Source organism: Ahaetulla prasina, chromosome 1 (assembly GCF_028640845.1).
Source record: "Ahaetulla prasina isolate Xishuangbanna chromosome 1, ASM2864084v1, whole genome shotgun sequence".
Lineage (NCBI taxonomy): Eukaryota > Metazoa > Chordata > Lepidosauria > Squamata > Colubridae > Ahaetulla > Ahaetulla prasina.
Genome location: NC_080539.1, coordinates 183,142,477 through 183,159,262, shown reverse-complemented (window position 1 = coordinate 183,159,262; position 16,786 = coordinate 183,142,477). Strand labels below are relative to the sequence as shown.

Genomic DNA, 16,786 nt, shown 5'->3' with positions numbered 1-16,786 from the left:
GGGAATACACCATTCCCTGACACCAGTCTTGCCCCAAAGCCGCCGCTCGCTCCTCCTTTGCCACGCGGCGTATACTTACTTTCCTCCAGCGGCTGGCTGCCAGGATAGGCAAGCGTCCAAAAGTTACTGGAGTCACTCTCCTTGAATATGCCGCCGCCATTGCTGCTTGTTCCATGCACCGGCTGTGCAAGCGCACACTATTTATTCCATTTATTTATCAGCGGCAGGTTGGGTGTGCGCTTGCGCAGCCAGCGCATAGAACAAGGCAGCATATTCAAGGAGAGCAACTCCAGTAACTTTTGGATGCTTGCCTTTCCTGGCAGCCAGCTGCTGGAGGAAAGTAAGTATATGCCACATGTCAGCCTCCGCTCACCAATCTTCACCTCTAATTGTGTATTTTATATTTTAGTAGATTGTTTAAATTGTTACCTTGTCTAGTGTTAAGTAATTCAATGTTTTATGCTGTATCATTGCCTTATTTGATAATGGGGTAAGGGCCCTTTAAGATCATCAGCTGACAATTACTGGAAAGGAGAAGGAAGGGATTCAAAATCAGCATGATGACCAGAGGCTTGGAATTATCAACTACCCTGCATTCCAGCCATTCCAAGCAGGAGGAGATCATTGGAAGGAGTTTACCATGTGGGAACTGGCATTGGCCCAGAATGGCCTGACCTTTGGGGGGGGGAGGGACTAATGAAGGGATATGTGCTGTCCACCATATTTTGCTTCAGTTTCAGCTTCTCTATGATTGCATTCAGATGTATTTAGTAAAAGTACTTTTCTTTATTTTCAAATGAAGTCAAAGTGTTTCTTTCCTAAATATTAATCGAAGGCAGTCTGACACCGCGTGGCAAAGGAAGAGCAGGCGGCGGCTCTGGGACAAGGCTGGTGATGGGGAATGATGCATTCTCCGACCCCGTTGAGGCAGGTGGCGGCTCCAGGGCCTCGGAGAATGGTGCATTCCTGGGCCCCGGCCCCGGCCCCCGACCCAAGGTGAAGGGAGAACAGGTGGTGAGTGGGTGGCAAGCGGGCGGAGAGGCTGCAGCTGCAGGCATCTCGCAAAAAGGGAAAAGGCAGAATAGAAATTTTTTTCCTACTGGGTTCTGTGGGCATGGCTTGGTGGGGGGGGTTGTGACTGAGTGGGCATGGCTGTGAGGGACATTGAGTTGGCCATGCCCACTCAGTCACAGGACACACCCACCCACCAAGCCACACCCACAGAACTATGGTAGGTCAAATAGATGACTGAGTTGGAGAAAAAGTAATAGGTCCTGTCTTTATTAATGAGTAAGATAAGGTAACAAAACTTCTGCTAGCTGATCATAGATTACTATCAGGATTTTCTCTTGAATGCTCTGGAACATTTTTTATTTCTACATTAAATACTAATTTAAAATTAGTGATGGTTTCATTTCTGAAGTGCTATTTTAAGTGCTTTATATTTATGTCTTCTCTGCAATTGTGCTATCTAATTCTTTATTATATATGAAATTATATAAAGGGAGACTAGTATAGATCTATTTCAAGCTATTTAGTTCTCATCAGCTAGACATACCCTTCTGGGATTCGAAGTATGCACCCTCACATATTTGGGTAGACCAGGTTGCTTTGATAGGAAGAAAAAAACCCCTATATCTATATCTATATCTGTATCTATATATCTATATCTATATCTATATCTATATATATCTCTCTCTCTCTCTCTCTCTATCTATCTATCTATCTAAATATATCATATTTCAAGATGATTAACAATTTATATCTATATATAAATTGTTAATCACCTTGAAATTTCTGACTGAAAGACAAGATATAAATCTAATAAATGAATAATATCCAAAATCCAAGCAAGAGATAAAATAACTATTAAGGCCAACTTAAACTGCAAAATACTACTCTGATATATAATAGGAGCATCTTACTTACTTAGTTTATCATTCAATTTATAAGACAGCTAATTGTAGAAGCAACACACACAAAAATGAAAAATGCATAGTATGGTGCTTATTAAATAAAACAAATCCAATATTTAAAGGTCCACACTAATAGTTTTAGAGTCTCAGTTGAATACAGAGTAGCATTTAACAAGATTATTCTCTGCTTCCCTAGCCAAAAAAAGACTATATAAAAAATATGAGTTATGTCGCAGATAAACTGTGCTCAGCTTCCCTATAGACTACATGGCCCCCAAAAATAGATGCAGTAAACCGGCTGCATTTCAGATGCAGGATCGCTTTGTAATTATGCAGCCTTAAGTGGGTACCCATAGCAGCAGCAACCTTGATGGACTTGTGGATTTAAGATTTAAAAGAACGAAAATCCTTCAAGATGATCTAGCATTGGAAAGGATATGAAAAGATGAGGCAACTCAATAAATGACAGTACTGGTAAAGGAAACTAGTCCAAACAGTAGAAGACCAGCTCTAAATATGACTTAGTACCAAAAATAGAAATAGAAGGAAACGCTACATAAAACATGCTGTGTATACATTTAGACTGCCTTCCCCCACCCCGCCAGATGCAAAGCAGGAATGATAGTCAAAGTTTAAACAGGAGAACCAGAGCTGTCACTTTCAAGATGATAGACATTTGATAGAATTATAGGTATCTCTGGTTTACATATTGAGTTTATAAGCCATCTTTCAACAGTATTTTAATTAAAAAGAGAATAAATATTACACAGCACCAAAGCAAAAATAAACTTGCAATATTAATAAGAAATAGCTGAACACAACAAAACTGGAACCAATGCTGCAGTTACATCAACTTTCCTCAGGCTAGCTTACTTCAACTATATTGGCATCACAATCACCACAAACACTAGGAATTTTGAGACAAGTGGTGCTAACCCATCAGGAGTTGTGGAAGATTAGCCAATGTCCAAATATCTTCATCTTACCAAAGAAAGATCTTAACAATTGCAGTAGGTAAACCTCTTAGAAAGATGGCAACTCAAATACAGATATCAAAATAAAAAAAGCTAATTTTCTCTTGCATTTCCATCTGTTTAACACAGTGGTAGTCAACCTGGTCCCTACCGCCCACTAGTGGGCGTTCCAGCGTTCATGGTAGGCGGTAGGGGTTTTGTCCGATACTGAAGCACTTTCCTTTTTTTTTTTAAATTTAATTGACTTTTTAAAAAATTTTCATAGCATTATTTTAAAACATTTTCATTAGGTTTTCATAAAATTCCCCATGACAATTTAAATTTCTGAAAATATACTATTTGTATCACCAGCGGATAAGTTTAGTTCATGTTACATAAGTGAAACTATATGGCGCTATAGTGCAACCGCAAACAAAAGAGCCTCGTTTCAGAATAGCTCGCGCATCTCCCCCCACATCACCCAGCTGTAACAGACAAGCAGAGCTGGTAGCCGGCGCCCCCCGCAAACCCAATCCACAATGGACGAGAGGCATGCGCAGATGATGATACACAGCGCATTACTGTGGAACCGGCGGGCGGTTAGAAAATTTTACTACTAACAGAGATACAAAAGTGGGCAGTAAGTATAAAAAGGTTGACTAGCCCTGGTTTAACACAAATCCAGAGTCTCAACATTTGGATCTTTTGTTTGTTTTTTTCACCCTAGCTTGCTACCTTTTTTTCTACTTTATGGTTTATATGCCAAAAGTCTAGTAAAATCCTTTTCAGCATTCACTGTGTAATTTCAATTCTTCTGCTCCTGATATGTGTTCTCTCTCTCCTTCAAATTCCCATTTTAAGTATTAGTCATTGTGAGATCATTATCTTGCAGCTTGTGTACAAATATAGTAATCTCTGGCCTCTTATATGGACTGTTTCAATCTTAGTAGCATTCATTCAGCTGCTGCTTTTCAAAAACATACATCCTAAACTAATTCAATACCATATATTACCCATCTCTCTTTCATGAAACAACTCTGCTCCAACACTGCTTTTGCTAAGATCAAAATAGTTATTTTGTTGATATGGTGTGTAAGTAATATGAAATACCCTTTGATGAAGAAACGAAATCTTGCTAACTAGATTGTGCCATTTTTCTTTGGACAACTATCCTTATTTCATCAGGTTGATGGGAGCCAGGTTCTGATATTCCAAAAAGAGAGATACTTATACATTTTAAAATATGATTACTAAATAACTATTATTTAGTTCCTGCACTGGACAGGGGATTTGACTAGAAGACCTTCAAGATCCCTCTAACCCTATGATTCTGTTACTTATCCAACTAATATCTGCATAATATATGCAATTCCATGAAATGAAGAATATTAAAGTCATTCGTTTATATTTGCAACACTTCAACTTAGTGCCTTTACGATAATCAAAAGAAAGAGATATGTTTCTCAGCAGATGGAAACCATACTCCATCTCCTTGTGTATCTTTTAATTATCTATTTCAGTTCCTGGAACACATGTTTTGGTACATGCAGCATCAATCTTTATCAATTCCATTATAAACCCCAGCTACACCTGATTAGCAGCCCTCAGCATTACATACCATGTAATATTTATTTATTTTTATTTTATTAAATTTCTATACCGCCCTTCTCCCGAAGGACTCAGGGCGGTGTACAGCCAAAATAAAACACAGAATATGTACAATTAAAAGAATTTAAAATGAACTATTACTATGCGGCCGATAATTAAAACATTTAAAAATTTAAAATATTATTAAAACCCCAATTTAAAAGCAACTATTTATGCCAGTCCTGCTTGAATGAATAAATATGTTTTAAGCTCACGACGAAAGGTCCGAAGATCAGGCACTTGACGTAAGCCAGGGGGGAGTTTGTTCCAGAGTGTTGGTGCTCCCACAGAGAAGGCCCTACTCCTGGGGGCCGCCAGCCGACATTGTTTGGCGGAGGGCACCCTGAGAAGGCCCTCTCTGTGAGAGCTTACGGGTCGGTGGGAGGCATAAGGTAGCAGCAGGCGGTCTCGTAAGTACCCGGGTCCTAAGCCATGGAGCGCTTTAAAGGTGGTAACCAGAATCTTGAAGCGCACCCGAAAGACTACAGGAAGCCAGTGCAGACTACGGAGCAGTGGTGTTACATGGGAGCCACGAACGGCTCCCGTTACCACTCGCGCAGCTGCATTCTGGACCAACTGCAGCCTCCAGGTGCACCTCAAGGGCAGCCCCATGTAGAGAGCATTGCAATAATAATAATAGCAGCGTGGGGCACTTTCATCAGGATCAAAGAAAAGAGCTACATCTCCTTCTGGCATACTGATTCCTCCACCCCACCCCCTTTCTTTCTAGCTTCCTTCTAGGCACAGAAGGGTTTTTGGTTGTGATGCTTCAAGAGACAAGCACTTTCAAAATACCTTCCTGCCCTGGTTTGGTTGGGAAAAGATCTTTTTCTTCTTATCCAGACAAGTAAGCAAGATACATGGATTCCTTTCTCCCTTGGTTGACTTCAACTGGCAGATGACCTGAACGTATTATACTGCAGGTTTGAAAGGAAACTACAGCCACCTATCTCCACAACCCGCATTTCAGACACACCAACAACAGCCAAGCCTCCTACAACTGACCCCATCCCATTGGGTTCACAACCCCTAGTGATCACAGAAAAGGAAGTGCAAGACCTATTTCTCAGACAAAAGCCAGGAAAAGCTCCAGGCCCAGAGAAGATAACTCCTTCTTGCTTAAAGGTCTGTGCTGACCAATTAGCCCCCCATCTTCACCCATATCTTCAATAAATCGCTAGAGATGTGCTATGTTCCTTCTTGCTTCAAATGCTCTATTATCATCCCAGTACCGAAGAAGCCCACCATCAAGGAACTGAATGACTACAGACCAGTTGCTTTAACATCCGTAGTCATGAAAACCTTTGAAAGGCTAGTGTTGTCCCACTTGAAAACCATCACAGATCCACTGTTAGACCCCTTGCAATTTGCATACAGAGCAAATAGATCAACAGATAATGCTGTTAATATGGCTCTGCACTGCATCCTACAACATCTTGAATCTCCAAAGACCTACGCAAGGGTCCTCTTTGTAGACTGTAATTCTGCATTCAATATCATTATTCCAGACATTCTTCTAACTAAGCTAAACCAGCTACAGGTACCTGAACACACTTGAAAGGATCATAAGCCTCCTAACAAACAGGAAGCAGCAGGTGAAGCTAAGCAGAATCACATCAAATACCTGTACAATTAGCACAGCCCCCCCCCCAAGGCTGTGTGTTCTCCCCACTTCTCTCTCTATACCAATGACTGCATCTCTAACAATCCATCTGTTAAACTACTGAAGTTCGCAGATGACACAACAGTGATTGGTCTCATTTGAGACAATGATGAATCCGCATACAGACGAGAGGTTGAACAACTAGCCTCGTGGTGCGACCAGAACAATCTGGAACTGAACACACTCAAAACTGTAGAAATGGTGGAAGACTTTAGGAAAAACCCTTCCATATTCCCACCTCTCACAATACTAGACAACACAGTATCAACAGTACCATGTTTCCCCAAAAATAAGACCCTGTCTTATATTTTTTTGAACCCTGAAATAAGCACTTGGCCTTATTGCCATGAGCTCAAAAGCCTGATTGGGCTTATTATCAGGGGATGTCTTATTTGGGGAGAAAGGGTAGAAACCTTCAAATTTCTAGGTTCTACCATATTGCAAGATCTAAAATGGACAGCTAACATCAAAAATGTCATCAAAAAAGCACAACAAAGAATGTTCTTTCTGTGCCAACTCAGAAAGTTCAAACTGCCCAAGGAGCTGCTGATCCAGTTCTACAGAGGAATTATTGAGTCTGTCATCTGAACCTCTATAACTGTCTGGTTTGGTTCTGCAACCCAACAAGACAGACACAGGCTTCAGAGGATCATTAGAACTGCAGAAAAAACAATGGCTACCAACCTGCCTTCCACTGAGGACCTGTATACTGCACGAATCAAAAAGAGGGCTGTGAAAATATTTACAGACCCCTCGCATCCTGGACATAAACTGTTTCAACTCCTACCCTCAAAATGACGCTATAGAGTACTGCACACCAGAACAACTAGACACAAGAACATTTTTTCCCGAACGCCATCACTCTGCTAAACAAATAATTCCCTCAATACTGTCAAACTATTTACTAAGTCTGCACTACTATTCATCTTCTCATCATTCCCACCACCAATCTCCTTCCACTTATGACTATATGACTGTAACTTTGTTGCTTGTATCCTTGTGATTTATATCGATATTGATTGGTTCCCGATTGCTTATTTGTACCTTATGACTCTCATTAAGTGTTGTACCTTATGATTCTTGATGAACGTATCTTTTCTTTTATGTACACTGAGAGCATATGCACCAAGACAAATTCCTTTTGTGTCCAATAAAGTTGGCCAATAAAAATTTCTATTCTATTCTATATTCACACCTGCTGTCTTTAGGACAGAGCCATGATAGGAGAGCTATGATCCTTCTTCCACCTAGCTTTCAGGAATTTGTATGGTCTGCTCATTCCCTGCTCCTGCTTATTTTGCCACTGACAGCCTATAGCTAAAACAACTGAGTAAGATTTTCATATTTAATCAAGTCTCCCAATTGTTTCTGAAATTCTTTTAATGCTATATTACTTATTTGAAAAAGTGCTGGCCTAGAAACTAGGAAATTGTGAGTTCTACATCTCCATGAGGCATGAAAGCTGGCTGGGTGACTTTAGTCTCTCACAGAGACTAAACAACACAGAGTTGTGTTGTGTGAGGAGGCAGCAGCATTGGCTATATATAGTAAAAAAAAAGGCAGGAAAAACTCTAACAAAATAATAATAGTGAAATGTATAGGCTTTCCAAGAGGCAGCCCAAATACAAGATTTACTATTTGAGTTTGTGTGTGTGTATGTGTGCGCATGTGTGCATCCATGTGTACCTGCATGGGCATGGGCATACAAAAAATTGCAATTTTAATTCATCCTATATCCTAGCTCTGCTATAGTGAGGATATAGGAAAGGGTGGTGTATGGTTGGTGATCCTATTTACTCAGGTTTTTTCAGTTCCACATGCAATTATTAGAGAGAAACCCCCTTTACATTTTACACTGGATAGGCAGAGAATGGGAAGATATATGCAGGGCCAGCAAAACCAACTTTGAGTGTTCATATGAATGTTCATTGTCAAGGCTAATGCCACATTTTATTCCATTCACAATGTGGTTAAAATGAGCAGATAGTAAAATTAAGGAGCACTTGGCTCATAAATTTATTTATTTAAGAAAAGTTCACTCTCAATGACGCCAGATGCCATACAAAGAATGAATGCAATATGATGGGGTTCAGGGGTGAATAGAAGCTTTCTTGCTTAGAATAATCTTTCTCGTACAAAGATCTCTTAATATTATTAATGCATAAAAAAGCAAATGCTTTATGCAAGTTAGGTATTTTATGTATCTTTTTTGTTTGTGGTCTGGCTTTTCAAAAATTTCTTTATTTTCACTAAAATGTCTTTATTTTCTTCTTTTTCAATAAACTTTTTAATATATTTTATATATTAAAATATATATTTTATATATTATATATTAAAATATATATTTAATTTACATAAAATGTATTTTGTTTATTAAAATATTTATTTTATTTATTTATTATTTACATTTCTATACCGCCCTTCTCCGAAGACTCAGGGCGGTTTACAGCCAAGTTAAAAAGACATATACAAAAATTAAAACACAATATTTGAAATTTAAAAATCTGAAGCCATAAGGCCGAATATTAAAATAACAAGAAATAAAACCACTCAATTAAAAATTACTCTTAGGCCAACCCTGCTTGTTGAAACAAAAAAGTCTTGAGCTCGCGCTTAAAGGCCCGGAGGTCGGGAAGAAGGCGTAGCCCCAGAGGCGTAGCCCCAGAGGCAGTTCCATAGGGTAGGTGCCCCAACAGAGAAGGCTCTTCCCCTGGGGGCTGCCAGCCAACATTGTTTAGCTGACGGCACCCCGAGGAGACCCTCCCTGTGGGAGCGCACAGGTTGATGGGAAGCTATTGGCGGCAGTAGGCGGTCCCGTAAGTAACCTGGACCTATGCCATGGAGCGCTTTAAAGGTGATCACCAACACCTTGAATTGCACGTGGAAGACCACCGGCAACCAGTGCAGCTTGCGTAGGAGAGGTGTTATATGGAAGCTCCGAGACGCTCCCTCTATCCCCCGCGCAGCCACATTCTGTACCAGTTGAAGTCTCCCGGTGTTCTTCAAGGGGAGCCCCATGTAGAGAGCATTGCAGTAATCCAGGCGGGAGGTAACGAGGGCATGAGTGACCGTGCATAACGAATCCCGGTCCAGGAAGGGACACAGTTGGTGGATCAGGCGAACCTGATAAAAAGCTCCCCTGGCAAGGGCCGTCAAGTGTTCTTCCAACGACAGCCGTGCATCCAGGAGAACGCCTAAGCTGCGAACCAACTCCCTGGGGGCCAGTGACTCGCCCCCCACAGTCAGCAACGGAACTAGCTGACTATACTGGGACGCCGGCATCCACAGCCACTCCGTCTTGGATGGGTTGAGTTGAAGTCTGTTCGTCCCCATCCAGACCCGAACGGCTTCAAGGCACCGGGACATCACATCGACGGCTTCGTTGGGGTGATCCGGGGTGGAAATGTACAGTTGAGTGTCATCAGCGTACAGCTGGCAACTCACCCCAAAACCACGGATGATCTCCCCCAACGGTTTCATATAGATGTTGAACAGGAGGGGCGAGAGAACCGACCCCTGCGGCACCCCACATGTGAGGTGCCTCGCGGTCGATCTCTGCCCCCCCCGCCAACACTGTCTGCAAGCGGTCGGAGAGATAAGAGGAGAACCACCGAAAAATGGTGCCCCCCACTCCCAGGCTCCCCAACCGCTGCAGCAAGATACCATGGTCGATGGTATCAAAAGCCGCTGACAGATCAAGTAGGACCAGGATAGAGGAACAACCCCTATCCCGGGCCCTCCAGAGATCATCAACCAACGCGACCAAAGCCGTCTCCGTGCTGTACCCAGGCCGGAAGCCGGACTGGCACGGGTCTAGATAAACAGTTTCATCCAGGTACCGAGGGAGCTGATGTGCCACAACACTCTCAACAACCTTCGCCACAAAACGAAGGTTAGAGACCGGACGGTAGTTCGATAAAATAGCTGGATCCAGGGAAGACTTCTTGAGGAGGGGTCTCACCACCGCCTCTTTCAAGGCTGTGGGGAAGATACCCTCCTTCAAAGAAGCGTTAACAATTCTCTGAAGCCAGCCTTGTGTAACCTCCTGTGTGGCCAGTACCAACCAGGAGGGACACGGGTCCAATAAGCATGTGATAGCATTCAGCCCTCTCAGTATAATAAATAAATATTATTATATAAAATATTATAAAAATATAATTAATAAAATATGTTTATTAATATATATATATATTATTTTATATTTTATATATTATTTTAATATATATTTTTATTTATATATTAAAAGCAAAAATTAAAAAGCAAAGATAATTGCTTTAGCTCAACTCAAAGTGTATTGGTAAGCAATGTCTTTGTTGAAGCCAGTTACAATGTAATAAACTGTAAACAAATTTAAATCTTTCTCTGAGATAAATAAATACATTCTACTATATACAAATCCATGGAGTGGTCTACAACTGAATGGCTGATGATAATGATGACCACATACATCAACCCTAAATATAAACTTTAATGCTACATTTAGCCTTATTCTAATACTTTTTAATTTCCCTGTTAATTCAGATTGTTTGTTTTTAAAAAATTCTTTGATGTATGAGAATTCTCCCTTTTTTGGTTAGTGGAAGTTTGGGGAAAGGTCCTCACAAAAAGAGGATGAGGTAATCATTTATAAATAAGTTCCTTAAACCATCAATATCATGGTGAGCCTCACAAGAATGGTAAGACCAAAACCCAGGTCAGTAACTTGCATGAAAACTTGAAAAGTTTCAAATAGAAACTACACCCTAGAATCCTCAATATCCTTCTCCAACAAAAGCTTATTTTATAGAAAAAACAGATGACATTTAAAAAGCAGGAATATGGCCAACAGCTAAAATAGAGTTTAGGGCCCCCAAACAAATTCAGGATTATTTTCCATATTCTCTTATTGTAAGGTCTCAGAGTATAAATCCAATACTCCATCAATTTGCTTATGGGTGCTCATTCATACACAAATGGCTACTGGCATCCAGGCAGCTACTCAAGTACTCTCATGTCTGCTTCAGCCAGCTCTATAAGGCAGACCTGGCTAAGAAACCAATGGATTAGAGGTCTAAAACTACTTCCATTGAAACATGTGCTTCCATCCTTCCTCCCTCAATCATAGGAGGGGCTTATGTGACATGTTTCTGAAGCTAGTTTTGTGGGATGAGATCATGCCCCCTTGTTTGATCTTTGCCTTGGCAGTAGCTCTTGTTTCTATCCTTCAAGGCCATTTTCTATGCTCTTTACAGCTTGTTTGTTTTCATGAACTTTTCCTTGGTTGGTCATATGCCATCCACAGTCTCTCCCTTAACACGCACCAGCAATGGTCTCTGTCCCATTTCTCCCTGTTTGAAGGAGGTGGAGCTCTCAGAAAGACTTCAAAGTGATCAGCACCCATCATCTTTAATTGTTAAAATAATGTGTCTGTCCCACAAGGGTGGAGCAGGGGAAAAGTCCAAAGAAAGAAAGGGAAGTTATTTGGAGGCCAGTGGGTTATTTTCTCTAAAGCATTTCTAATCACCTGATAACTAGATAGATACCTTGATAAGGCACTTCATGAATAAAAGGGAGCGATTTCTACAATTGTTGTCCGAATTTCCAAAAGAGTCAAATCCATAATTACCTTAATCATTATTTATTTATTTATTTATTTATTTATTTATTTATTTATTTATTTATTTATTTATTGCTTTGGAGATTACCATAAAATATAAACTATGCCATTAACTAACCATAGGAGCGAGGTACACACAGCACTGTAACCTAAACTCTGGTTGGCTATTAGGATATCAATAATTCATGAACACATAGTCAAAGTAGTTTCTTATCAGCCTGACTTTGTCTAACTTGTGAGTTGCTAGAGAATTAAAAAAGCTTGTGATATTTCAATTGGTTGTAATACTCTGCAAATATGGGTTGTTTAATTTTATACTTCAATAAAAACATTACAAACAGTGTCTAGAAACCAACCTGACTGATACTTTCCTAACTGTTTTAAAACATATATGAAATAATTCAATTCATGTGAGTTACAGTTTTAAATTGTGTACCTTAAAAATACTTTGCATACATAATTTAAGCCATATTTTTGAACAGAGAGAAATGGGGAGGGGAAATCAAACTGTTTAGTAGGAAAAAATAGTAAAAAGTGTACTACTGAAAAATAGCAAAGGTAGTTGAAGAACTTTGGCAACAGAATTGGATTGACTTGGAAGCAACCCTAAAAAAGTTTCTCATGGTTTTGTTTTGATGTTTTTTTAAAAAATGATGATGATATACTTACAGCTTGTACACAGGCAGGAAGAAGCACAGTCAATCCCACCAGGAGGATAATTTGCATATCCCTGTATCAAGACAAGATTGAAATTGTTACAATTCACCACTTTATGGCCAGGCCGGCTCTTACCCTTTTGCAACTTTTAAGAAATGTTACAATACTAGAAAGAAATAGGTCTACTTACTGCCTGGTCCAGCGTCCTAAACTGAAGTGTGGAGTACTTTTCATGTCTGCTTATTTTCTCCTTGTGGAAGAGGATGGTCCTAGAAATCAAAGGGAACACAAGTCTTTGAAAGAGACTTCAGCAGCGAGCAGAGGCAGGCATTTTTACAGGGGGAGGAGAGAGAGAGAGAGGAGGGGGATTATTAGCGCAACCTCCAAAGGATCACCCGAGTCAGGTTAAACTGCACCTTCCCCCGCAGAGGCCAAACAGAACCCCGTGTCGATGATGGAGGCCATTCCCCGCCCCTCCCGATTCCTCAGAAAGCGCCGCTTCCCTCCGGAACCAACGCCGGGTGGAATAACTTTTCCCCTCAGGTGGCTTAGCGGGCTCGGGCTCGGGTTGGGGCTGGGGTTGGGGCTGGGGCTGGGCGGGGTGGGAGGGACGAAACACCCGAAGCCCTGAGACGCGAAAGTAGCCCCCGGGGAGTTTTGCGGAGTCTGGGGCCACGAAGGGAGCGAGAGACGCGACCCCCGATGCGGGCTCAAAGCTGAGGGCAGCGAAGTCGAGGCTCGCGCCCTTTGCAGGTACGGACTCACCTTCCAGTCCCCGCAGCTCCCTCAGGCTGCCGCTCGACCAGCCCGCATCCTTCCTCCGGACGCGACGGGCTCCTGGCTTTGAACGGACGCGGGAGACAGCGGAACCGGCCAACTCCTCCTCGGCGGCTCCTGGCTCTCACGCTGTCCCAGGGGCCGGGGGGCGGAGACAGGCGGGGAAAGGAGCGGCCGCTGCCGCCCACAAGCGGGGCCCAAGAATCAAGCTCGCCTTTCCGGCGCTAGAGACGCCCCAGGCGGGACACGGGAAAGGAGGCTGACGGTATCAGCCCCGTTGGGCACGGCCACGTGTGAGCACCGGTGGGGCGGACGGCGCTTTCGCGACGATGGGTGGCAGGCTGGCGGGGCCGGTCATCGCGCTCCTCTTAGCGGTGCTGCTCGTTCCAGGGCGGCGGTTCTGGTCAGAGGCGGCGGGGGTGAGTATTGCCTACCTGCCTCGGATGGCTCTTCTCTCCCCCTTTTCCCTGCACGCCGCCGTCAGCGGGATCCCGCCGCACCTCCACCCCCCTCACTCTCCGACCCTTATCCCAAGCCTTTACTATACCTTGAAGAAACGTTTTCTGAGCTCCCCAAATCCGGTGGCAAGTAGTAGCTTGCTTCCTATTTCCCGCAGCGCCCCACTGAGCAGACCACTCACGGGAGGTCTCTTTCTCTTCGGGTGTAGATTTCTGCCGCCTCTAAAGCTACTCCCGATGCAGAAGGCAGGGCAGGGGAATCCGGCATCGTCTTGTAGGCTAGTCCTGGTGTCAGTTTTTAAGACAGAGTCGACGGCATGCCGGATGCAAAGAAACATTATGTGTGGGGAGTAATGATGTACTCATTACAGGTCTGTGGTTTATTTGAGTAGCAACCTAAAACTGCATGTATTAATGGTTTTAGTACATTTGTAAATAAATACATTGTTGCTATCATATAAGTGTTTGGCATTAATTTCTGAAGTGAAATAATTGCCTTTGTGTTTGAAAACAACCACGTTAGTTTTGGAACACATGGGAATTTGACAACTTGCTAATTTGCTGTTCAATTTCATTTATTCAAATTGCTTTAAATTCATTGTTTGAAGATTTCCTTAAGATGCCTCTGTAATGAGCTAAAGGCACCCACAGACTAGTTTTGCATAAAAAATGCAAAACTCATGGTAACTTATGGTCAATAAACTATGTTTTTCTGAATGAAGCCAATCACCCATATTTGCAAACTACAATGAGCCCTCCACACTATTAAATATATTATGTGAACCCACTTACGATTTATTGGAGTGTTAGAAATGGAACAACGTAATCTCACTATGGGAACTTCTAAATCCAAATTTATATCAGGAATAAAGTACATATAACTTTATAAACTTAACTTCTATCTAGACAAGTTGGATGTTTTACTGTGGTTGGGAGATTTGTTAGTTTTTGTTTTCAAACTATTTTAATGAAGCTATGCCAGACTTTCATTTTAGTCAATCACTTTCATCAGTTGCTTATATGACCTGTAGCTTCCGCTATTTAAGATTTCTGAACCATCTTTACCTTGCTAGAAAGGAAGAGCCTAGATGTCAGATATCTTGTTTACTTTGTTGTCATTCCAAACAATTTTATTCTAGCTTGCCAGCCTTTTTCCCAAATTACTTTTTTTTTCCTTTTTCTAATCCTATACTATGTAATTCTTCCTCTGGTAATTTCATCACAATTGATATGAAACTGCTTTATTGAGTACTCCAGAGAGAAGAGATGAAGAATAAAAATAGTTGATTTGTTTCTATCCATTTCACTAATTATGACTGATTGGCACTGATTGCCAGATATATGTCTAAAACAAAGGTTCTTAATCTTTTTCTGCCATGTCTGAAGAAATCTACAAACCTCAGAAAAATAATCTTAATGACTTAAAATTAAAAAAAAAAACATACAGAGATTTCTGAAGTAAACAGATTAATTGCATATCAATCTGGGTTCAGGGCCTGGCATAGAACTGAATATATCTTTATTAACCTCTTTGATGACCTTTGACAAGACTGGGATGAAGGGATGAAGATCCCCAATCTTGTTTTATTTATCAGAGGGATCATCTGATACTGTCAACTGCTGGACAGGCTGCAAGATGTGTGGGGTGGGGCACAACATTGCACTGGTTCTCCATCCTGTACAGCTAATTCCAGTTTGTGGGTCTGGGCAGAAAGAAGACAACCCTGGTTACTTGATTATGGTGTGCTGCAGGATTCAACTCTTTTCCTCCTTTCCTTTAATATCTACATGAAGCCACAGGGGAAGTGATATATCAGCATGAGGTGAAGTATAGGTATATAGTATTATCCAAGGATGCATTGCTGCCCACAGTCATAAAAGTGATGTGCTGAAGGCATTATCTTGATGCTTAGAGATTGTTAGAAATAGGATCAGAAAGAATGGACTTAATCCTGAAAGAAAAATTGGCTGTGGATATGGAAAGCCTCTGATTCTAAAGATAAGTCTCTCTATTTCTGAAGAAGGTTGAAGCTCCCTGAGCAGAGGGTGTTCATGATTTGGGGTTTTCCTGGATGTTTGGCACTTGCTTGAGCACCAAATATGATGCTACCTAGTGAACCCATTGCAATTGTTTCTGGGTTAGGAAACACTGCACACTGTTATGCAGACCTTCATCATTTGACAATTGGACTATTTAATATATTCAGGATTCTGCCCTTGAAGAACATCTAGATTCTAGGAACTTAAACCAGTATTTTGCTAGGTAATACCGGGCTCTTTAAAAGCTGCCCATGTAAAGCACGTCTACCCTGTAAATTGCTTAGATGCCAGTCAGCTTCCAGGCGTAAATCAAGGTGATGAACACCACCTTCAAAATCCTACAGGATCACTTCAGGACTTGGTTGTTTGAGATCTCCCATAATAAACTTAACATGTCAATCCAAAAAGATCTAGAAGAGAAGTCCTAGAAAGTGGCATAGAAATATTAAGGAATAAAATGAAATAATAGACTTGGATAAAATATATATAAGAAGGACAGAAAAAAAATCTGGATTTATGTTTGCTACAACTAATACTTGAAAATTAATAGAGAACTTTGTCTCTATAGATATTGAAATACAATCACCAGAAAATTTCACAATTATTTTGTTAGTTAGAATTTCTAGAAATTGTTATTTGGTATTATCTAAAGAGCCATATGTTAACTATCTCTGTGCTAAGTACAAGTAATCCTGAACTTACAATAGTTCATTTAGTGACTGTTCAAAATTACAATGGCGCTGAAAAAAATGACTTAAGTGAGCCGCGGGTGGCGCAGTGGTTAGAGTGCAGTACTGCAGGCTAGAGTGCAGATCTGCTGATCCACCAGCAGCCAGCAGTTTTGCAGATCAAATCTCATCAGGCTCAAGGTTGACTTCAGCCTTCCATTCTTCTGAGGTTGGTAAAATGAGGACCCAGATTGTTGGGGGCAACATACTGACTCTGTAAACAGCTTAGAGAGGGCTATAAAGCACTGTGAAGCGGTATATAAGTCTAAGTGCTATTGCTATGATGACCATTTTTCACATTACAACCACTGCAGCATCTGCATGGTAATGTGATCAAAATTCAGATGCTTT

General features: G+C 41.3%; 2 protein-coding genes across 4 annotated transcripts in view; one reads left to right on the top strand and one right to left on the bottom strand.

The window, feature by feature from the left end:
• COL4A2 (collagen type IV alpha 2 chain) overlaps positions 1-13,797 on the bottom strand; it is a 217,425-nt gene extending 203,628 nt beyond the window's left edge. The window contains exons 1-3 of one of the 2 annotated variants that reach the window (XM_058184419.1): positions 13,757-13,797; positions 12,623-12,701; positions 12,445-12,505 (exon numbers count right to left, since the gene is read on the bottom strand). In XM_058184419.1, coding sequence (XP_058040402.1) covers positions 12,445-12,505; positions 12,623-12,666 — 105 coding nt within the window. In that variant the 5' untranslated portion in view covers positions 12,667-12,701; positions 13,757-13,797. Of the gene's footprint in view, positions 1-12,444; positions 12,506-12,622; positions 12,702-13,197; positions 13,332-13,756 lie in introns of those variants that run through there. The other variant, XM_058184418.1, reaches the window with a different exon arrangement.
• COL4A1 (collagen type IV alpha 1 chain) overlaps positions 13,404-16,786 on the top strand; it is a 176,621-nt gene continuing 173,238 nt past the window's right edge. For both annotated transcript variants that reach the window (XM_058184421.1, XM_058184420.1), the window contains exon 1: positions 13,404-13,628. In XM_058184421.1, coding sequence (XP_058040404.1) covers positions 13,539-13,628 — 90 coding nt within the window. In that variant the 5' untranslated portion in view covers positions 13,404-13,538. The remainder of the gene's footprint in view (positions 13,629-16,786) is intronic.